General features: G+C 40.4%; 1 protein-coding gene across 2 annotated transcripts in view; it reads right to left on the bottom strand.

Moving 5' to 3' along the window:
- The window catches only part of ANKFN1 (ankyrin repeat and fibronectin type III domain containing 1), a 293,015-nt gene that overhangs the window by 130,354 nt on the left and 138,073 nt on the right, over nucleotides 1-24,588 (bottom strand). For both annotated transcript variants that reach the window (XM_038547805.1, XM_038547804.1), the window contains exons 3-5: nucleotides 18,505-18,639; nucleotides 3,581-3,782; nucleotides 230-440 (exon numbers count right to left, since the gene is read on the bottom strand). In XM_038547805.1, the coding sequence (XP_038403733.1) occupies nucleotides 230-440; nucleotides 3,581-3,782; nucleotides 18,505-18,639 (548 nt within the window). The remainder of the gene's footprint in view (nucleotides 1-229; nucleotides 441-3,580; nucleotides 3,783-18,504; nucleotides 18,640-24,588) is intronic.

Here is a 24,588-nt window from a genome sequence, read left to right as displayed (position 1 = left end):
TTTTCAATTCCACTCAGTATATTCCATTTAGGGTGTAACTTGATGCCTAGACTGGTTAAACCACTATTGCTATTTGCGTGAAAGTCCATGAAAACATGTAAAGGAATTCGGGGCCTATCCTTTTTCAACTGTTCCTGCTCTAAATGTCAGCAATGGCCACTTTGGTGGCATGAAGCTGGGTCTAGCCTTAACAGTACATGTTTTTATTTTTATTCTGAAGTTTACTTACAGTGTGGACTTTCTCGGGCCCCTGTCCTCAGAAGAATCCGAGCAATGGGCACATTGTTGGTCATGATGGCAATATCCAGAGGTGTCAACCCCTCACTGTTAGGTGTGTTGAGATCTAGTTCTTCTGGTGTGTACTGATACAGGAGGATCTGCACAGCATCCATGTCCTGTTGTTCAACTGCCTCGAACATTGCTTCATTGCCCTGGAAGTTCTGGGGAGCAAGAATACTGGGAGGTTAGCACACTTTCACACACTGGCTTGCCTTGGCAGCTTAGCTGCTTTGATGTCAGTGACTGTATCCACATTCAATTTATCCCAACATACACGATGTTTTTTTTTTAAGATTTTATTTATTTATTCATGAAAGACACACACACACACACACACACACACACACAGAGGCAGAGACACAGGCAGAGGGGGAAGCAGGCTTCATGCAGGGAGCCTCATGTGGGACTCGATGCTGGGTCTCCAGGATCACGCCCTAAGCTGAAGGTGGCGCTAAACTGCTGAGCCACCGGGCTGCCCCACACAACTTGTTAAACACAGTTGGACCCTCCCTCCATCTTTCTAATGGGCACTGATTGGATCTGGACATTTAGATGCACTGAGACCACGTCGTACGGCATGGCTGGTCTATAGATAAGAGCAAATACCAGCTTTCCTCAAACCAGTCTTCTCTGCAATACTGTCTGATAGGCCGTTACTAGGTGTCTTATGAGGAATGTAGCATGCAGTCATATAAATTTGGTGCATACTGGATTAAGTTGGGTTATTGCATTATTTTACTGTAAGACCTCTCAGAAAAAAAAAAAAAAAAAGACCTCTCAGAGCCTTTAATAATTCTAACACGCAGTTATGACTCTCCAATAGATGGGAAATATGACCTGTGTTAAATATTTGTTCAGAGAACATTTTTTTTTAATTGCATTTGTTTTAACTGCCCCTGGAATAGTATTCTATAGAACACAGTTTGGGAAAGTCTGGCATAGATAATGCAGCATAGGTCGCTGAAATGACAACTGGCTTGGAACTAAGATCACACTTTTCCTCCCTCTCATCCCCTCCTTCCCCATCCCCATGTCCCTACTATCACTCAGACCCAGACCATTGCCATCCCTCACCTGGACGATGGCAGTGACCTGCCCATTGCTGGTCCTAGTGTCCTCCACTGACATTCCGTGCTCCGTACTGACACAAGAATAATCTGTCTAAAGTTGATGATGTTACATATCCCTTCCTTTCTACAACTCTTGAATAGCTCTCACTGCCTGCAGGCCAACTCCCCAGCTCCTAGACTCCTCTGAACTAACCTTAGCACCTTCTCGACCCAAAGCCCCAGCCACTAAGCACCTGGCATTTCTGAGTCCTCAAGGGAAGAGCTGAAGAGGTGGTGTTCAAGGAGGGTTTCAGTGGCTGGGTGGCCAACTGTGCTAAATGGGCCAAAAGTTGAATATTCAGAGGATACAAGTCACCTATAGAAAAATAATAGCTGATGACAATAGGGTTACATTGAAAAGTTCTATCAGAGGTTAATAGTAAAGGAGTAAAGCTCTGAATTCTCTCAAATATATATTTCTGCAGCTAATGGGAGAAGAGTAACACATATGCTATTTATACATCTATCTGGTATCTTCTCCAGGAGTTGTCTGCTCTTTAAAAATGTTGAAATACCATTGGTCCTGACAGAGCACAGCGTTTTCCTGATTAAACTGATCTTCAGTGACCAAATATTTAGCTTGGCAGGGTTTATTTTTAGTATCATCAAAAATCAATTCTCTCCATCAAAGGCTGTAGGTCAGTGTAACTGAGCACATGATGCATGATTGAAATTGAGGGAAATACAACGCTATTATGCAAATATATGTTTTGACAATGGGGTCCCAAGGGATACAACTATTTTTGGTATTCAGCTCTCTTTGCTTCAGGACTGGCTGTTGAATGGAGAAGTGTTTTGTCTACAGTCTGCCAAACCGAAGAGCCTCTGCCGCTGAGGCCATAACTTGGCCACCACCGAGCCCTCCCAGAAGATGAGCTTGAAATGAGACACTAGATGACAAAAGAGAAAGAACAATGTTAGCATGCTGCCCTGTCCGCAGTTGTGTATTTGTCTGTGATTCCTCGTATGCCTAATTTCTCATGCGCCATATTTGCTCTTACTCTTGAGTCATTTCCTCCTCCATGCTTTTGTTGGCAAACCCTAGCATGCTTCTCTCTGGGAAGGCGAGGGATCATTTCTGTGTTAAACTCAAAGTGGTGCCATTACCCCCTGCAGAAATGCCCTTGCTGAGCATGGTAATATCATGCCCTCTGCTTTTACTGAGGGTTATCAGAAACTGCTCTCTGGGACACCTGAGTGGCTCAGTAGTTGAGTGCCTGCCTTGGGCTCAGGTCGTGATCCTGGGTCCGGGCATTGAATCCCACATTGAGCTCCCTGCAAGGAGCCTGCTTCTCTCTCTGCCCAAGTCTCTGCCTCTCCCTGTGTGTCTCTCATGAATAAATAAATAAAAACTTGAAAAAAAAAAAAAAAGAAACTGCTCTATGATGTCTGTAATGTCACCAACATTGACCTTCCTTTTCTATCACATAATTCACTGTGGCATCTTATAAATTAGGCCAGGGGACTCAGCAACAGGAAAACATTAGTTTCTTCTGATAGACTAAAATACTTTCAGTTATCAGCTAATTGGATGCTATACCCAACCGGGCTTCATTTTCTGCTTTGACTGACTGGGAACTCAGAGAGAAATGTCACGGCAAACTTTAGATACTATATTTATCTGAGATTTTAGTATATTTATTTCTCTTTCCATCCCCATTATTTTCTAGCTTTTTCTTTTTCACTCCTTCCTCCCTCCCTTCCCCACTCACTCTCTTTCTCTTTCTATCACTTTATTTATTTCCCATTATATAATACATACATATTTTTGGCCTAGATTTGGTTTTGAATACCTTGGAAAAGCGTATGGGCCATACATTATAAATAAATAAATGAAATGTTCATTGTTCATTTGCTATCTGAATGAACACTGGAGCTCTCAGAAAGGCTATTTAATTCATGCTCTGTATTTGTCAAACTGCCATTTTGTTGTTGTTGTTTCTTTGATTCATTAGAGAAAGAAAAACTAAGAGAAAAGAAAGGGCAAGACATTATGAAAATGAAAGGGAAACTCTCCCACTGAAGCTCCGGCTCACAGTACAGATGTGTGCCATTCCTGCCTTACCTGATTCTCAGCATTTGTAAAACTGCAAATGCAGGTGCAGAAGTACATGTAGAGCATCTTAGAATCTCCTTCAACCCAAACATGGCTGCACAAATTAAGCAGAGAAAAGAATAAAGAGTGTCATTACCACTGAGGTCTTTCTGAGGCTCAGTCGTTCTGTTCTTGTTCGAAAATAGGCCTCGTCGAAGGAAGAGTGGCTCCCCTTCAGTTTCTCAGAGAGGTTTCTGTACAGGCGTTTGGCGGCATTGGGAGACGATGGGGCACTGTGTTTCTTTGACTGAGAAAGATGTAGATTCTGCATTTGTTGGGTCATTTTCACACAGCAGTTCCTAAGAGGAGGAAAATCTGATGTGATATCATTTACACAAGATAATTATAAGTTGACAAAGAATTTTATCACCAGTAACCATCTGGAATCCTAATAAAATGCTGTAGCTGGAAGGGACCTTGGAGAGGAGGCCCAGTTTTTTCATGTTATAGACTAGAAAGCTGAAACCCACAGCCACATAGCTAATTGGGGGCAAGAATGATATGACAACATCTATTTACCATTTAAACATACACATTTACATACAAACATATGTATGACTTGAGTCTCAAGCCTTTTGGTCTCTATCCCACTGGGAGGAAGTGTCTCAAATCTATAACCCAGGGGTTCTGTTCAGTTCCTCTTGGGTATATGTAATTGGGATCTTTCTACCTACCTCCTTTTAGATGCTGCCCTCTGTTGGGTGTGGATGTTCCCTGCAGATACCCCTTTCCTTGAGGTGTTAAATTGTGCCTCTTGTCTAAGCCTTGGTGAGTTACCTCAGTGCCCAGAAGTTTGGGGGATTTGTATGCATAGGTCCATCCCTGCTCACCCCAGATACCCCAGAGAGTATCCTCCAGGGCTGTCACTACTGCCATTCTCCAAGTTGTGCTTGACTGCTGTTCCACAAATCTCTAAACAGGTCCTCACCAATGTCATGCTTGCAGTCAGTTTCCAGGAAATCAGCCTTGCCATTTCAAAAGCCATCCACCATTAAGCTGGGTATTGCTACTTAAATATTGATGCTACTGAGGCTCTGGCTGCCTGGCATGCATCTGTGTATTGGATAAGCAAATGCACAAATGAAATAACTGGCCGAGGCAGTTATGTGCCAAGTGTTCCACCCCAGGGGAGCCTCTGCTACACTGGGACCAGGTCTCTCTGGAGCATGTGGTTACCTTCCCACCACATAGAGATTGGTCAGTTCCCAATCTCCAGTGGAGTCTTCCATTTGTAATGCTGCCATCACTGCTAAGCTGCGGCTCTCAGAGGTCATCTCCTGTCCTTGAATTTTCATAGTCTTATGGATCCCGTGATATAAGTATCATGGAGAATCTCTTTTGCTAACCCCACTCTTCATAGGACTGACTTCAGAGCTTCTCCATTTCTATAGGATAAATTCTAAGTTCTTTTGCCTCACACACAAGTGTTTGCCTCTCCAGCCTCATTCATACTGTTCTTCTATGTTTTATGTTTCAGTCTTTCTGATCTCCTTAGAGTTTCTGAAATAGTTCAAGCTCTTTTCTACCTCTGAAATAGTGTTGCTTTGGCTCTGGAATTTGGCAGACCCAAGCTTGGATCATGGTATTGTTATCTATAATCTATGTGACTCTAGGAACTTTATTTAAATAAAGCTTGTTTGCACTGCTTTTGCCTGTACTGGAACTCCATCTATGCCTTCATCACCTAGGAAATGACTGCTGATCCTTAAAGTCTATGCTCAAGTGGTCTCTGACAGCCCCAGGTAAATTTGTGTATTTCTTTACTGATTTACTTAGGATATGCCTCTTACAGAAAATATTTTATTATATTACAGCTATTTGGCTGTCTCCTAGCTGGTCTGTATGCTTCTCAAGAACAAAGACTGCCAAGTACTAATTTTTATACCTAAAATATGCCTGCCTCGAAGTACAAGAAACATAGTTCAGATTAGGAAGCCTATTCCAGCTACTGACTATGTGACATCAGGTGAGTTACTTAAATATCTAAATCTTATTTTTCTCATTTATAAAATAGGGATAATACTTAATATCACATTACAGTTATAAGGATTTGATGAGATAATGCACATAAAGAGCTTAGAATATAGGAAAACTCATAACACTTATCATCTTGTTATAGAAGATGTTCAGTAAATACTTTAGAATAAATGAATGCTCACATGAGAGTCTATGACAAGTAATATATTAAGGAACTACTCAGAAAGCTCATTTCTTCCTCATGCTTCTGAATTGGGTTCCATGTCCACTGGCACCAACTGACATTGACTTACTTGTACTTTAACAAATGGAGAGCTATCCTGGTTACATTGCTGAATGTTGTTAGGCACCTTTTAAGTCTTGCTTACAATTTCTTGCAACACAAAAAAAGACTTCCTAATGCCTTTCAATTTGGTCAGACCTATTCAGTTTTAGTCACTTGTATCGGGCCCACCCAATCTTAGCTAAATGGTCATATTTACATTTGGGAGGATGATTTAAAGCACTATTTGTAGTGTGTATGTACATACGGGTGTGTTTTCATCTTTAATAATCTTTTCACTTACGCAAAAGCAAAAATAGAAAAAGTAGGTGATTTGGCATCTTTCTCATTCTATCTACAGATCCTTTAACTTTGCTTCAGTAGCAATTAAGCGTTTCCTCTATATCTTGCTGTTCCCACGAAAATTCCAGATTGATAGCAAGCTGGCTCACATGGAGATTGCCTTAACCTCTTTCTTTCTGCCTTCTGTCTCTAGACTTTTCCTTCAGCGCTAATGCCCCAGTTCAAGCCATCTGTCTTGTCTACATCATTATCATTCCCAAAATAACTTTACATTCTTTTGTATCTCACACAGTGCCCAGGAGTCCAGTAAATAAATTCTTGTCGATTGATCAAATTCCAGTTACTTGCCCTCTAACTGATGACACCTACCCACATGGCCCCCTTTGTCTTTGCTCATCTCCCATCTGTTCCCTTCAGTCAAAATAGGTTGACTTTCCCTGTCTGACTTCCTTCTCATACTGCCCCAGCTGTCCCTTCCTTCCTGGCCATCATTCAGCATGTTTCTATTCTTCTAGATTTCATCTATCATTATATTTTCTCCCCCCACCATATTTAAAATTTTGTCTGATGAAAGACATTGAAAAAGGCGCTTTGTATTATTTGTTCTCATAAACATGCACACCCCTCCCAAATAACTGTACTCTTAAATTTTTACCCTTATAGAAAGGGGCAAGCCTTTGAGAAATAGTGTTGCTTTTTGGCTCTGGAATTTGGCAGACCCAAGCTTGTTGTTATCTATATGTGACTCTAGGAACTTTATTTAAATTCTCAGAGTTTGTTTCACCGTATATAAAGAGAATTCTTATAGAGTTGTGAAGATTAAATGAATTAACAAATGAAAGCATGCATCCTATTTAATGCTTACTACAGCCACTCAATAAATAGCAGCAATTATTAAGATTACATCAATCTTCTTCTCAAATCAGAGACACCAAAGTACATTGTAATAATTTACATAGTTTTCTTATTAGTTTTAAACATTGTTTTAAAACATGACTTTATGTACTTATTATACTATTTAGCTTGATTTTGATAGAAAAATATAAGTATATATTTTTATATGGATGTTTACAGTAACAGTAAAACAGAAAGTTGAACTTCAAACTTAGTGGAAAGAGAGGAATAAAGATAAGTCTATAGAAAAATTAAAAAATAAAATAAATAAAATAAATAGAAATGTAAAATGAAGTAGTAAGGCTAAGATTTAATATACCTGTGAGCACAATATACCCAAATGGTTTAATTTCCTAATAAAAGACAAAACTTTCCAACTGAGATTTTTTTTTCCAAAGTAGGCTTCAGGCCCAGCATGGAGCCCAACATGGGGCTTGAACTCACAACCCTGAGATCAAGACCTGAGCTGAAATCAAGAGTTGGACACTTAACTGACTGAGCCATCCAGGAACCCCTCTGAGATTATAAGTGGTGCACCTAAATAAACGTTTCACAGAAAGATTAAAAATAATAGTATGACAGCGGGAATGGCAAAGTAATGACTTCCAAAAATCTTCTCTTTCATAAAAGCAATAAGGATACTAGCAGGAATTATCAGAATTAATTTTCTCAGAACTCTGGAAATTAACCAAAGTTTTGCAGAATCCATTTCTATTTGAGACAAGTGGCTAATTTGGTAAGATCAGTGAGCTTTGTGGCATTTTTAACTTGCTCAGTTCCTATCTTTCCCAGCTCTATGGTAGCCTTGAAGACCATCAATGTATATTCATGATTAAAAAAACAATAATCTGGCAGCCACTGAATGGTGCAGAATGGTGACAGAGCTCCTTCACAATCCCATTTTGAGAGAATCATCATCATTTGACCTGGCTGGTGGTTCCCTGGAAGACCCCACCCATAAGATTTTTCTTTATTTGATGCTGACCTCAGAGTTCACAAAGTGCAAATAACCTTTTCCCTTAAGGCATCTTGTCAAAAACAAACATCAGCAATTGTTTAATCATCACAGCTGCCTGAGGTGCTAGATAAAAGTAGACTAACAATAGACTAATCAAAAAGCTTAAAAGGGATATGAGATGCCCATAGAGGACTTTGAAAAGCTCTGACACAGTGTCAGGATCTAGCTGACCACATGTATGCCCAGGGCTGGGAGCATTCTCATAAAATACCTGAGAAGGTCCTAAGCTCTTGTCTCTGTCTAATGTTAAGGCTACATGAAAAGCAGGAAGTGAAGGGTAAGGCAGAGCTGACAAATGCCTGGTTGGATAGCATGGAATGTGTGCCTCAACATGTGCACAGAGCCCTTCTGTAAAGATCAGAAGACCCACTGGTTTCAGGCATTTAAGGAAATTAAGCTAACCAAGCAGAGACTTCAGTGGCCATCAAAATGATAAGGAATTGACAAAGAATACAGACTTTACAGACTTAATTCTGAAAAGTTGCTAAACAATAAACCCTGAGAGAGTGGGATAATTTGATTTGTAGAGTTGCCACATTATATTCAGATGTCTAGTTTTTTTTATTTTTATTTTTATTTTTATTTTATTTTTATTTTTTTTAGGATTTTATTTACTTATTCATGAGAGACACAGAGAGAGGCAGAGGGAGAAGCAGGCTCCCCATGAGGAGCCTGATGCAGGACTCGATCCCAGGACTCCAGGATCATGACCTGAGCTGAAGGCAGATGCTCAACTGCTGAGCCATCCAGGTGCCCCAAGATTCCTAGTTTTTAACAAGAAAAATATGAGCCATGCACAAAACAAACAAACAAAAATATGTCTCAGTCATAGGAAATAAAGCAGTCAATAAACATTGCCCTGAATATGTTACTTATTAGACAAAAACTTTATTTTTTTTATTTTTTTTGACAAAAACTTTAAATATGATTATCTTAAATATGTTCAAGGAACTTAAGGAAACCATATCTAAAGAAATAAAGAAAATTGTGAGAATATCTCACAAAATAGAGAATATCAATAAAGACAACTTATAAAACAAATCCAGAACCAAATAGATATTGTGAAGTTGAAATACATAATAAATGAAAAATTCACTAGAGGTGCTCAGCATTAGATCTGAACAGGAAGAAGGAAGAATCATGAAACTTTATGATAGGTCAATTGGGATTATCCAGTTTTAGGAGCAAAAAGAGAAAAATGTGAAGAAAAATGAGCAGAGTCTCAGACAAGTGTCAAACACCACCAAGTGTACCATACACATAATAGGAGTCTAAGAAAGAGAGGGAGGAGGGGGAGAGAGAATATTTGAAGAAATAATGGTCAAAAACTTCCCCAAATTGATGAGAAGCATTAACCTACACATTCAAGAAGCTCAATGAACACCAATAGAATACACTCAAAGAGATTCACACCTACATAACATCATAATTAAGCCACTAAAGGCTAAAAACAAAGAGAAAATCCTGGAAACAAGAAATAACTAATTACATACAAGGAATCCTTAGGAAGATTTACAGCTGATTTTTCACCAGAAAACCATAGAGGCCAGAGGGAAGTGGGATGACATATTCAAAATGCCAAAGAAAGATCGTCAAATAAGAATTTCTCTATACAGTAAAACAACTCTTCAAAAATGAAGATGATATTAAGACATTCAGGGATAAACAAATACTAAGAGAATTTGACAGCAGGCCTTCCTTACAAAAATATTAAAGGGAAGGACGCATGGGTGGCTCTGTCAGTTAAGTGTCCAATTCTTGATTTCAGCTCAGGTCATGATCTCACAATTGTGAGATCAAGTCCTATGTTGGGCTCCCTGATCAGCAGAGAGTCTGCTTGAGATTCTCTTTCTCCCTCTGCCCCTCTTCTCCTCTCTAAAATATATATAAATAAAACTTTTTTAAAAAAGAGAAATATTAAAGGGAATCCTTCAGGCTGAAATGAAAGGATACTAGACAGTGACTCAAATCCACACAAGGAAAGAAAGAACATTGGTAAGGAAACCATGAAGGTAAACATAAAAGGTAATATAAAACAATATAAGTCTATCTTTTGTTTATAACCCTTTTATTCTCCTTTCTGATTTAAGACAATGAAATGAAAATGAAATTAAAACAATTCTATTTATTATAGCATGACATTAAAAAGATTTAAATCCTGAGGAATAAATTTAACAAAAGAAGTACAAAATATATTAACCTTTCCTCAGTTCCTGTTTTCCTGTGCTATATGATTCCTTTTGGGGACTTTACTAACATATTGTGTAATCCCTAGAGCGTCCAGAAAAGTGTCTTAAAAATGACAACAGTACTCTCTGCATTTTTGTATTAAATTGACCTGGGAGAAAAAAAGAGACTCACTTGTTGAATGAAATATCTGATGGGTAAAATAGATACAGAATCCTAAGAGGAGAACTAGTAAGGAAATTATTTTCATTATGTTACATCTGGAATATTACTCTTTAGAGGGGATTCCTTGTTAGCCATTTTTACTGAAACAGAATGAGATCTATAGCTCTGTTTTATTCCATTCTTCAACTTCAAGATAATCATTTTGGTTTTAAGCACAGTATTAAAAGTAGGGACTTTGGGGTGCTTGGGTGGCTCATATGATTGGGCCAGTGACTCTTGATTTTTGAGTCAGGTCATGATCTCAACTCAGGTCATGATCTCAGGGTCATGAGATCGAACCACAAGTCAAGCTCTGCACTCAGCATGAAGTCTTCTTGAGAGTCTTTCTTCCTCTCCCTCTGCCCCTCTTGCTTATGTTCTCAATCTCTTTTTCTCTCAGATAAATAAATAAATCTTTTAAAAAGGTAGGGGCTTTGATGTCAAGTCTGATCTAACTTTGGATCTGGCTCTTCTACCTATTAACTGCATGACATTGGGCAAATTATTTACCATCCCTAAGCTTCAATTTCCTTAACAGTATTCTGTATCTGAATTATAAAAGTCATGTCTAAAAAGAATAGTAGAGTTTTTTTTTTTTATATATATTTATGATAGTCACAGAGAGAGAGAGGCAGAGACACAGGCAGAGGGAGAAGCAGGCTCCATGCACCGGGAGCCCGATGTGGGATTCGATCCCGGGTCTCCAGAATCGCACCCTGGGCCAAAGGCAGGCGCCAAACCGCTGCGCCACCCAGGGATCCCGAATAGTAGAGTTTTAAATGTTTAGCAGAGTGCCTGAAATAAATAGATGTTCAAAAAAAAATTCATTTCAGGCCTACTGTTCTCAGGCAACTACTGGGCTGTTTTTTGACACTACAGATTAGGTTTCCTTTCTGAATTTCATACAAATGGAATAATCACTATGCACTTTTTAAAAATCTGCCTTCTTTAACTCAGCTTAATTATTTTGAGATTCACCCACATTGTTATATCTATCAGTAAGTAGTTCTTCACTTTTTATTGCTGAGTAGTATTATGTTGGATGGGTATAACCACTATTAATAAAATTTTAGCCATCATTTTAATAAGAAAAAACTCTTGAGAGTTTCTCTAAGAAAATAAATATATCTTTTGTTTTCTTCCTTCAAAGAGGCTCTAGGGGCCCTGAGAGGCAAAGAGAAGGGCAAACAGATCTGTTGATTGAAGTTGGGCTGGTCTCTGCAACACAGCTATAGGACCAGAATTTAGGAGATAGGAAGACACGCTATATGGGAAAGCTAGTCTCTAGTTTTATACTTTTGTTTTCCATCCTAATAGTTTCTTTTCTCCCACAATATTTAATAAAGGTTATGTTAAATGTTACAGCCTGCCAGATATTTAAGGGAAAAAAATACCAATTCTATACAAAACTCTTCCAAAACTTTGGTTTCATTTTAAGGCTAACATTGCCCTGATACGAAAACCAGAAAACAGGCATTACAAGAAAACAAAGCTATTGCTCAATGTCTCTCACAAACATAGACACAAAAAAGCTCAGCAAAGTGTTAGCAAGTAAGATCCAGCAATATACATAAAGGATACATGATGTTTCATGATCAGGTAGGGTTTATTCCAGGAAAGCAGGGTTAGTATAACATTCAACCACTCATCAATGTAATTCACTTCATTAACAGAATAAAAGAAGAAAAATCATATGGTCATCTTCATAGATGCAGAATAAGAAGAATTTGACATGATTCGATATCTGTTTACTGAACCAAAAACAAGAACAAAACGAAACAAAACAAAACAAAAAAAACCTTTCAGGAATATAAGGGAACTTGTCAACCAGATGAAGAGAATCTACAAAAATCTATAGACTTATACTTAATGGTTAAAGACCAAATGCTTCCTCCTAGGATCAGAAGCAATGCATGGATGTCCATTCCTCTCTCTCCTATTATACCGGACATTCTAGCTAGTGTAGCAAGGCAAGAAAAGGTATAAAGACTGGAAGGAAAGAAGCATAACAGTCTTCTTTTGCAGATAACATGAACATTTTGTAGAACGGTCTAATAAATCTACAAAAATCTACTCAGCAATAAATGTAACGAAATGTATGCAAAACTTGTATACTCGGAACTCCATGACACTAATGAGTAAAATTAAAGAAAACCTAAATAAATAGAGATGTATACTTTCTTCATGGATCAAATCAGAACTGATATTATTAAGATGTCAATTCTTCCAAACTGAACTCTAGATTCAATGCAGGGTGGTTTTTTTGTTTTTGTTTTTGTTTTTTTAGAAATCAAAAAGCTGATTCTGAAATTTTTATAAAAATGGAAAGGATCTAAAATAGCCAAAACAACTTTGAGAAAGAACAAAGTTGGAAGGCTTACACTACCTGATTTAAAGACCTGCTATAAAGTCATAGTAATCATGATCTGTGGTATTGGTATCAGGACAGCTCTTCAGATAAAGACTGTGACATAAAGATAGGTACATAGATTTAATGAAACCAAACAGAGAGCCCAGAAATAGCATGCACATATATGATCAACTGATTTTTGACAACTGATTTTTGGAAAACTGAAATTTTCCAACAGAGAGCATCAGAACAATGAGGTGTCCATATGCAAAAATAAAACCTCAGCCACTACTTCATCTCCTATATAAAAAATTAACTGGAAATTGAAATATAGACCTAACTGCAAAAGCTCACACTATACAACTTCTTCTAGAAGAAAACATAGGAGAAAATCTTTGTGAACTTGAATAAGAAAATGATTTATTAAAAGAGGCACTGAGAGCAGAAACCATAAAATAAATTGATGAATTGCACTTTATGAAAATTAAAAACTTCTGCTCTTTATTACACCCTAATACCAGCTACACTTTTAATACACCTGGAGGCAAGCTTTAAGGAAAGAGTGAAAGTTTCCTGGAGAATCCATATCCAAAATGGCAAAAACAGTCTGTGGAGAGAGAGAGAGGAGTTTCCCCAGGTTTACTTTAAAACCACCTGTTCCCTGGGTTCTGGCTGCTTGCTCCCGTAGAGAGCTCTGGCTGCCACCTTCATCCTGTCCCCAAATACCAGCTGTGTCAAGTGAAGGGCGGGTCTGGCATGGCCCCCACTGTGCTTGCTGTGGCATTGGCTGCAGCAGCTCTGACCCAGTCAGACTCACAGAGGGAGGCTCCAATTTTACTCATGGCCACCCCAAGGGACTGGGTCACACTATCTGGAAATGTGAGAAACTGGACCAATGAGAGGTAGGAGATTGGAAGGAGCTCTCAGATAATTTCTTCTCCGTTCTTCCCTTGTGGACTGTTTTGAGGGCTTCTTGGAAGCAATCACACACAAACCACTAGATGTGTTTTCTTGTGAAGCCATGGCTAGTTCAGTAACAAACGATCTATTTTCATGTTTCCTCCTTGACTCAGTTCCCTTTTTCCTTGATGGCTTGACTCTTGGTGTCCTGAGGCTGTGTCTCCCAATACCCAACAGAACATTCATGATTGGTTTTGCCTCAGGTTTTGCTTTCACAGGGTAAGAAAAAATGTAATAATAGCCTTCGGAGAAAGTTGGCACCATTATTATATTATTATTTTGCAAACAAAGAAACTGAGGCCCATAGAATTTGGGTAACTTCTCCAAGATCCAAATAACCAGTAAATGGAGGAGGCAGGATTTATTCTGACTCCAAAGTCCATGGTCTTAGCAAATCTACTATTATTCTGCCTGAGGGAGCTTGGTCTGGCTGCCTGTCAGCTTCTTTCTAGACCTTGATTCTAAAGAGAAGATCTTGACCTCGTTATGAGTTCTGGCACGTCCAGAGTCCCTGATTCACAGGAGCTTGCTTCTGGGACTTTCTCATCATATTTGTACTGTGAAAAAAGACCTGAGCCAGTTTGGATGAGGAGCAGTTGTAAGACAAAGCATATTAGAAACAGGAACTCTAGCCATTCTTGACAGCTGGGTAGACAGATACATTCAGTGAAGGGAACATTTCTGACTGGGACAAGATTGCTCTTCAGGCTGTGATGTGAACTAGGGACCTTCACACTTCAACCTGCCTGTCACTAGACAGAAAAGAAAGTGTGACCCTTCTCCTATTCCCCACCTGCTGTTACCATGACAGGTATGTCTCTGATTGCTAAAGAGTGGCCAATTCTATTACACTGATAATATATAACGGTATGGAAGCAACCTTTCAAGTTCCTGTGCATCTAAAAACATATTTTCAGTTATTCAGTGATAAGTTTTGAAAAGTCAGTGGTTACTTCACAGCAGGAAGAAGATTGATTTTTGAAGTTTAAAAGGATGTTTATGAGGAAGCAGGTGAAAAGACAATTAATTTTGATTCTATAGTTTAATAAACCCTTTGGGTGACCTACTTTGGTAGTCTATATATGCTGTGATAGATCCTGGGAATTCAAAGGTGAATAAGACACCCTCAGAAGGTGACTGACAGTATTAGTTTGCCTAGGACTAAGCGGATTCCTGGGAGGCAGGACTTTCAGTGCTAAAACTAGGGAAGTCCCAGGCAAATTGAAACAAGTTGATTACCCTACCTGTACCCCAACATGGTGATAGGCTAATGAAGAAGACAGTTATGCAAGTGTGTGTTTGTATGAAATAGTGTGATACGTGAAATTATGAAATAGTGATAATGGCTTTTACTTCTATAGCACTTTCTAAGTCAGGCACTATTTAGAATAATGCCTTTATGTGTATCAGCTCTCTGTATCCCATAACAGTCTTGTGAAGTAAGGACTATTATCCCCATTTTACATAGAAAGGAATTGAGGTACTACTAAGGGGGCAGATCTGGGATTCAAACACAGGCAATATGGATCTGAGAGTTGATCTGAGAGCTAAGCCTCTCAACACTGCTCTCAAATGTTTAAGGCAAGAAATAGCATAGAGGAGTGAGTGACAGTAGGTGTCATGGGAGAAGAGGGTATGGGAGAATGGGTTAGAAATGGTGATGACCGAGCAAGATTTTGAACAGTGAATGAAGAATCAACCAGCAGGAAGGAAAGGAAAGGGCATTCCAGGTATAATAACTCAGGTTAGGACATGTGATAGTGTTGCTGGTTGGTCAGTGCCCACAGGTGCCCTAATAGAATTCTTCTGGGCTCTGACATTTCCAAAGGGCCTTTCATCTGCCACACAAAGACCTTTGGAAAGGAGCCTTGAGAGATAGCAGGACCAGACCAGCAAGGGCTTTGCATACCATGATGAGTGACAATAGATTTCACTTTTCACAATGGAGAAGCACTAGAGAAAGCCTGAGATTTGCATTTTTAGAGAATCACTCTGGTAGTATCCAGAGGGTGGTTTGAAGGGAAGAGGGCTATAGTGGGACCAGTGGCAGGGGACAGCCAAGTATAAGGCTGTTGAAAATCACAATGAGAGCTGGTGACTTCCACTCCAAGATGTCACAATGGGGATGGAGAAGGCTGGGCAGATTAAAAAGAGAGAGGAAGGAAGATGGACCAAATGTAGTTAGTGATTAGATGGAGGGACTTCAGGAGTTAGGAACCTGAGGATAACTTTTGTTAGCTCTGCTTGGTTGACTAGGTGCAGAATGGCTTACCAATAATTTTTTTAAAAAGAGAGGAATGTAAGAGGAAAACTGGATTTAAAAGGGGAAAGGTAGTGAGTTCAGCTTTCCACATGTGACTTTCAATGGCCTAGAGGAAAAATAGATGGTATCTTTTAATCCAAACATCCCATAAAAAGAAGGAAATGGCTTGTCCTAAAGCCTACTTAGCTTTCTGATTAAGAGTTAAGTGATAAAGGGTTGGTTGGTTAAGCATCCAACTATTGGTTTCAGCTCAGGTCATGATCTCAGGGTGGTGAGATCAGGCTCCACAGGCTCTGCACTCAGTGGGGATCTGCTTGAGAGTCTCTTTCTCTCCCTCTGCCCCTCCCTCTGCCCTCTGGCTTGCACATGCACACTCTCTCTCAAATAAATAAGTAAATCTTAAAAAAAAAAGAGTGAAATGATTATTACAAGAGAAGTTCTTGGAGATAGGTGTGAAATAGATAGAAAGCAGAAGAATTAATACAGTATTAATGCAACATCCTTTGGGTTTCCCGTGAGGAAGAAAATACTGAATACATTCATTTATGATAAGCTATGAGGGTCTCAATTTATTATTCCCCCTAAGAAGATTTCTTTTGTAAAAGACAGCAATATTTAATTGAATCTCTGATGAAAGAATTTCAGGTACCTTAATCCTAGAGACGGGATAATTCTTTTGGCAGATGAGTTTTCTAGAACTCCTTAAATAAATCACAGTACATTTACAGCTGTGAATTCCATGTGCATGGGTATGGGGGTAATTTGAATGTAAATTCTATAATGGGTTCTACTCATCCTTGAACTAACTCCTCCAAAATGTTCATTTCAAAACATTTAAGATCTTCAGTATCTCAGCATCATAAGTATAGGGAAGTCACTTATTACTGATTAATATTGATAAAAATTATTTACATGATCTATTTATTTAAAGTTGTGCTTTTAAAATGCCATTTTCCACTCTATTCTCCCCTTCTAGTCCCCTGAGTGTGATCATGCTTCCTTTAGAGTACCCTGTATCCCTTTGATGGGGAAGGTGTATATATCTCCTCATTCCCACATAAACCCTCATCCATAGGTTTCTGATGCATGGTCTCTGGATTAACGTAAACAAAAACCTTGATTACCTACTGCATCTTTAATTGGAAAGCTTTAAGTAGTATCTCATGGATAGATTAGTTGAGCTTAGCATGTCTTCTTTAAAATAATCAGGAATAGAAAAAAAAAAAAAAGGAAGAATGGAGATCCAGGTAGAGTGAGGGAATTTCCTAAAGACACATAGTCTGGGAATGAGCAAAAGTGCCCTACTATCCTGATATCTCTAATCATTAGTCAATTCCATCTCCTTCCTATTAGAATGCCATCAGTTCTGAAAGAGTCAAATCACATGGGAGAATGATGCTGCTCTTGTGATTGAGTGGCCTGGGATACTTTCCACTCTGCAAAACTTTGCCCATCTCTCAGATTTCCTAACTTCGGTTTTGATTTAGGGAAGCATGCTGCTCACTCTTCTGCCATCATCCATCTTTGTCAGCACCCAAGGCCACAACTCCATCTGAATGGCCAGTGATACGTTGCAGATAGTGTGCAACAAAGATAGTAAACTCTGTATGACCTTTATATGGATTCTGAACCAACTAGAAAAGGATTTGGTGCTGCCATAAAGCCTTGCAGTAACCAGGCAAAGAAAAGACCAAGAAGACATGGTAGTGGTAGCAGTGGTTGGAAAAGCAATCGCTTTTGCCATTCACGTTCCCCCTCTGCAGAGGCTGGCTTGCATTTTATTAGGAAATGAAGAAATCAAGTAAGTACAGGGATTTTGTGTTCCAGCATAGAAGCAAAATCAGACTGGATTATCAATGGTACTTCCAGTGGCCTTGGCGGGGCCCAAGATCCAGCATGGGTAACAAGACGCTTAGAGTGTTCCACTTTGAACCTAATATTCCCTACCAACCATATATCTTCACAGAATAAGAAAAGGATATAAGGCATATGGGTACAAAAGTAGCACTGGATCAAGCAAGAGTTTACATGGATGTCTACTGTGTGCCCTTAGCAGCTATCCTTGATATCACAGTCATGATGCTATTTATGGGCATGCTCACCCAGGATGCACAGAATACTGGTATCCCACCCTGCATGTCCAGCTGGATTAAAGGCAATATGTCTGGGTTTATATTTAGGATTATCAGCATGATGGGATCCATCTTTATCTAATCCAACAGGTATCTTATAGGTACTCAGGAACCGGATTAGAAAATGATCTTATACAACAAAAGAATATTTTACTTTTTCATAGCTATTGCTAATCAGTTAGGCAAGCACATAATGTCCTCAGGCTTGCTACAAACAAAATGTCTAATTATCGGACATGGGGGCTTCCCCGCCCCCACTCTTGACTCCCCACATGGACGCCTACATGCTACTGCAGACCACTCTATATGTGCTGGTGTGCATCCTTCATGGGCTGCCTGCAGCTAACTTTGGAAGATGCAGATTTTTTGGTATCATTTAAACTGCAGCAACACATACACATTTAAAAAATAATCAGTGAATTAGAAAGCCCCACATTCATATGAAGAAAGACAACAATGAATTTTACTTACCAGTTCAGGTTGTTCGAGGCAGCAGAGGAACAAGTTGTTGGTAATTGTCCAGTGCTCTCATTCAATAAATCACACTGGCTTTGCTTTCTCCTGTGGCTCAGCCTCTGCGCAAAGCAAGCGAACCTCCTTCCTATTCTGTGTAAAGAATAAAATGCGAACAGGATCACTACAGGCAAGAGCTGAAGTCCATGATCACTAAGCTACTCTTAATGCAAAATAAAAGAGCAAATGATGCACAGGGAGAGAAGGGGAGAGGGAAACAGCTTGGCTCAGAATCTAGGTGTATTCTCAGGACTATAGCCCTGAAAAGGCTCGATTTCTCTTGTGCGCTGTAGTAAAGGGATGCCATGACTTCAGTGTGTCTTTAGCCTTTTGTATCTGTGAGGTCCATTAGGAACGGCATGCAGGGACAACAAGCTTCATGGCAAACAAGCCTGAATCAGAACGGGCTGTCATTCAAGGATGAGCAAAGGGGCAGCAAGGCAGCCAGTTAGCTTTGCACTATATCAACTGCAGGCAAAGGAATATCGTCTGGCATGCAAGAGCCCATCCAGAAATCTGTGACTGCAAGTGATCTACAGCTCTCCTGGGACCAGACACCCCCTTACTCCCACAGCTCACGGGGATGAGAAGCACACAGGTGGCCACCACATCCCCTCACCTAAGGCACCTGTGCAATCCTTTACAAGCTCCCAACAAGAGCAAAGAAAGCTCCAATCCAGTCAGGGCTGCTCAGGCATTGCTGGAGTTTTTGTCTGAGCAGGTTCTGGGGAAGTAGTCAGTGGATCTGGGACTTAGGACACCAAGAGGCTCGATCTTAGGAGGAAGATTCCAGTGCTTCTTTCATGCCGGCTCTGTATGGGTGCACCTGGCTCCTTTCATGACGTTACGCTTTACATGACTAATGAAACACACAGAATAAATTTCCTAGAAAGCCGCTTATTTAGGCATTTTTCATGTTTCTCTCTAAAATAAAATGGCAAATGACCTTCATAGGCTGCTTTATGTTAAGGAGACATTGTTGATTGAGAGCACGTGTTAAACCCTGCGCCACCCCCTCCCCCCAGCACACAGATACACACACACACACACATACACACAGACGTCCCTAGCAACAGCATTAAGAATCTTTCTAAAGATCTCTTCAGATTCTCTCTCTGCCAAATGAAAGCTTAGCTGCTATGATGACTTCAGAAATAGTTTTGGACCTTTCTACTAGGTACTGACTCTGGTGTGTTATTTATACCTGGAGCCAAATCAACTCCCAAATTTTGAATGTGACTCTGCAGCAAATCAGGAGAAAGTCTCTTGGTTATAAACAAGAGGGCAGAGTGTTATTCTTTGGCCTGGTAATTAATTAGAATCCTGGGAATGGCATCTTGTGTTCCTGAAACTCTCCTCCTTTCTAGAGAACATTTCACTGTGGTGGCTGACTCGTCCCTGACAAGTGACTACTCTGGAGTTGGGATCTGAGGCGAGGCTCAATGACTCATAAAACCTTCCAAAGGAGGGGCGTAGGTTAGCTTTAAACAATTGTCTGACTTTTTCTTTTCTCGTTCAAAAGGCAAAATCTCTCTTTGGAATATTTTTTCCCCTCTCCCTCTCCTTAGACTTATTTGTCCATGGAAGCATTGCATGAATAATCTAATTTGGCAATATTCGTGCCCTTGAGGTTCAGAAGGCTATTTTTTTCATCAAGGATTAAGAAAGAGTCAAGCTACCCTTTTGCAGCTTAAGCCTAAACGATTGCCAGGTAAAACTTTACCCTTATCTCTAAACAAACTTTGACTTTAACACAGATTTACTTAAATTCCATCTGCTGGGGATAGCCAGGTGACTGAGTCATTCTACTAAGGTTAGGGGCCACCTCCGAGGGGTCATGATTCAATCTGCTGTGCAAACCTAAGGGGATGAAGTCTTAGTAATAGTGGCATCGCTTCCAGGAGCAAATGCCTAAGACTCAGTCATGTCATGCATCCTCTGTCCATTGCATTCATTCATTAATCTACTCATTCTTTAATCTGCTCTTAACAAATAGGATTTAAATTTATTAAGTCCTTAGTTGGTGTGCCACATTGTGCCAAATACTTTAATGTTACCAAAAAGCTTATCAATGAAGTTATAAACTCCTTCACATACCTCAGCAAAATTCTCTGTAATCCAGCTCTGCCTACCTCTGTGGTCTCATTTCTTGCCCTCTTCCTACTTTCCCTTCATGCTGCAGCCTTTAAAACATCTTTCAGTTCCTTGGACATGCCATACTGCCTCTCAATTCCAGAATCCTGCAGATTATATTCTTCTGCCCCTACACTCGGTCCCTGTTGTCTGGTGAACTCACGTGCAGCGATAGAGTCTTGGCTTAAGAATCATCTCTCTGAGATCCTTTTCTAGCCCTGTTAGGGTCCCCACTCCGCAGTCTAGAGCACCTTCACCTTGCCCTTTGTGACATCCATCACATTTTCTTACACTTACTTGTTTTACATCAGCCATCCCTATTTTGCTATGAGTTTAATGGCAAAGACATCTATTCACTCCTCAATTTCCAGTCTAGCATAATTCCTGGCACATAGAAGGCAATTCAATAAATATTTAGTGAATGTTTTGTTGAAGTGCATAGCATGTATGTGTTGAGTGAATAAATAAAGCATTTCAAAGAATAATAGGGGTCTGAGAATGAAAAGGAACCCTAAAGTTAAGTTACTATATCTAATTTTTCTTGCCAAGTGGCCATCCACTGAGGTCTCACCTCCTCGGATTATTCCTTCTCCATTAATCTCAGCCCAGAGTAATCACACACTTACTTTGTCCCCCGTCCCCCGGCACTTTTACAGGATGTTCCTGCTTTTTGTTCTCCAGCTCTTTCCTAAGACTTTGCTTCCTCTCTACAGACTAGTATTCTCCATAACGCCTAGCATAAGCCTATAATTATTTGATGCTTGATTCATTCAATAACAAACATTTGAGCAGGGAGTTACTTGCTTTAGGAAGATTACTCTGTATTGGGGGAAGGATGTATTGCATTGGCCAGACCTAGACAGGACTCTAACAATGACCACAGCACAGAGATAGAACTTAAAAACAGCTCTGCGCTTTCTTTCCCTCCCCCCACTCCCATATCATAACACCCATGTTCTCATCTGGAACACTGAGAATGTTTGTTCCATACTCAGCACTTCCCCTCCACCCAATTCCACCCCCACAGTTAGCTCACTTGCTTAGGTTATTTGTGAACATGTCTCACTGCTTCAAGCTCCTTTGAAGACAGGGATTACATTTTAGTTAATTTGTATCTTCCTTCTCCAGCCCCTGCTCTGGCCAGGCCTGATGTCTTGAAATAGTTAAGTTATTAAATCAGTATTAAGAAAGAAAAACATCTTATTTATGCAAAGTGGTGGATAAAGCACTAGCGTGATGTGGGGAGGGGAACAAAGATGAGGAGGTATCTTTTCAGAGATAAAAGGGCTCTTTGTAGGGAGAGAGAACTAGTACTCTCTTCCAGAATGCTTAGGCAAGATTCACAGGGAAGTCTGCAGTTGCACTGGATCTGCAAGTGTGAAGATCTCTTGAGGTTGAACAGAAGAGAAGGAAATGGGTCGATGCACAGAATTCCTAGAATGTTTAGGGAATGACAAATAATCCAGCTGGGCTGGAGTGAACGTGGACGGAAGATCTAATGGAATTCAGGCTACAGAAATAGGCTGGGGTGGGATTGAGATGTGCGTGGATGCCCTGTTAGGGTTTGAACTTGTTCCTGAAGGTGACAGGGATTTGGGCAGGACAATGGCAGGGCCGTGCATTAAGATCCCTCTGGTTTAGCCACTGTAGCCTGTGAACTGAGGCAGTGAGAGCCTGAGAGCCGGGAAGCAGGAAGATGACGATGGCGAGGGCCTGTGGAAATGGAAATCAGGAGCTGAAGGTGGGGCACACTCCGGAGGAGGACCTGTCCATGGCGCACCTGTGAGTGAGTGAAGACATGAGTGGGAGGAAGAAGCCTAAGATGACTTTGAACCTCTGTGATGGCAGATGATGGCAGCATCCATCGATCATCACATGCCATGAAGGCAGAGAAAAGAGCAGGAGGCCGAGTCCTTGCAGCCATGTGGAATGCGCCTGGGCTGCTCTGAAGAAGCCATTCAACAGCTGTGAAAGAGGTCAGTTCAGGTGGTGGCGGATGAACCACCCTGGCAACACACAGGGCCACTGGCAGGGGTGTGGGGGCAGAGTCACCCCGGGAAGAGGACTTCCAGGTGACGTGCTTCCCATCTCACAGCTGTTGAGCTTGGTAGAGGGGAGTCCAGCTGGGGATGAGATGGACTCCCCCTGGCTAAGTGACCTTGGGCAAGTTACTTTCTGCCTACCGGCTCTGAGCTCCCCCACTTGGCAAGTGAGGGAGGAGAGCCAGTTAACTTCAAAGGTCTGTTTTAGTATACTCTTCTCTGACTTGTGAAGTGCCACGTTGAGAATTTCAGAATACTTGTGAAACTAGGCCAAAGCCCACCAACATCAGAGGCTAGCAACATCCACCCTCTCCTGCGAAATCATGCCTATATTTTGAGAATGTCCATATATCACTGCAAATGCATGTCTGCCTTGTGGTTAGTTCCATGTGGTTTGTTTGTAAGACATAAATTTAAATTGATCACTTTTTGATGACCTTTTTCTAACAATTTTTCACTCTTTTTTTCAGCAAAGATTTTTTTAGGGGTGCCTTTTCATCAGAGTCTCAAATTAAATTATGGGAAGAAAGCAGCAGTCCCTTACTGTGGTCAGCAAAGAGTCTGGCCAGCCTACTTCCGCTCCCTAATCTCCTGACCTTCCTCAGGGCGCGGCCACTCAGTAACGGCTCCAATTCTTTTTTCAAAAATAAAATGTGCTACTTATCAAAAGCTGCTAAAAAGGAGACAAAAAAATAGGAAAAGAAAACTAACACCCCAGGGTGTATCTGAACATGCTTATTATGTGCGAAGTTGTTAGTAATGAATGTAAAACTCTTCCTCCTCCTCCCTCTCAATTACTAAGCCCCAAAGAAAAAAGGAAACGGGGTGGGGGAGGGCAGTGGCTATTCAGTCCAAAGCAGACCTTTTCTAAAGGTGCAGCCTGTTCATAGGCAAGCTATTTCTTGATTATTTTGTTTTAAGCACCAGCTGACCTTTCAGACTAAAAGTAAAGGTCCCAAAATATCCTGAGAAACTCTCTCTTGGGGTTCCCCCACCCACGTCTTGGAGAGACTAGACTCTATGACATTCAGAAAGACTCTTCAAAAAGAGATGGGCTGTGTGACTTCTGCTGTGATTTGATGACAGAGTGTTTATCTGAACTAATCAATTGAGATTTTCCATGGTTGCATTTTTGAGAAATGGGATTCTCTTAAGGAGGTTACAAACACTTCACTGAAAGCTTTCCAAGAATGGCTTCATGCCGCCTCTCAGCAGCCTCTCGCCGGGCTGTAGCACCGATGTGATAATCAGAGTCCGAGCTTCTGAAAAGTCTTCTTGTTCTGGCAGCCACCCTCCTCTCAGTCATCATAAGAATTCTTAAACTATGAATCCCCTATTGTCTGTGTGAGCCCAGGATCCCCCACACCATGCCGAGGAAGGAATGTGAACCTCCTAGGTCTGGTCCTAAGCCTCAACCCTGTCCAGCAGGTCACAAAGCCCCATTGATACTCAGCTCCAAAGTTTTATCATAATTCTTTATCTGCTCAGCCCCATATATCCTCTCGGGCAGTCAGGAGACGTTTGGTAATGAAGCCCATTTATCCTCATTTTCTCAATTGGCACACTTAAAGTTCTAATATTTATGTTCACACTGTCCTAATTTTGAATGTCAAAGATACTACACGAGACAAGTAGCATTGCCAAAGGATAATTGAACCTCACAGGAGAGTTCACCAGAGTCTAATGCGTGACGTGGTTTGTCATATTGCAATCATTGCATCACCAATACTTAATTTTAATAGTGTTGTGGAAACAGAGTAACAAACGCTGCCATTTATCAAACACCTTCCGTGTGGCCTGCAGCAACATCACTGAATTCTCACACTGTAAAGAGGATTATCCACTTTTTATTGGTGAGGAAACTATG

The sequence above is a fragment of the Canis lupus genome, chromosome 9 (genome assembly GCF_011100685.1).
Source record: "Canis lupus familiaris isolate Mischka breed German Shepherd chromosome 9, alternate assembly UU_Cfam_GSD_1.0, whole genome shotgun sequence".
Lineage (NCBI taxonomy): Eukaryota > Metazoa > Chordata > Mammalia > Carnivora > Canidae > Canis > Canis lupus.
The sequence above is the reverse complement of the archived record's forward strand: the minus strand, read 5'-3'. Positions and strand labels throughout refer to the sequence as shown.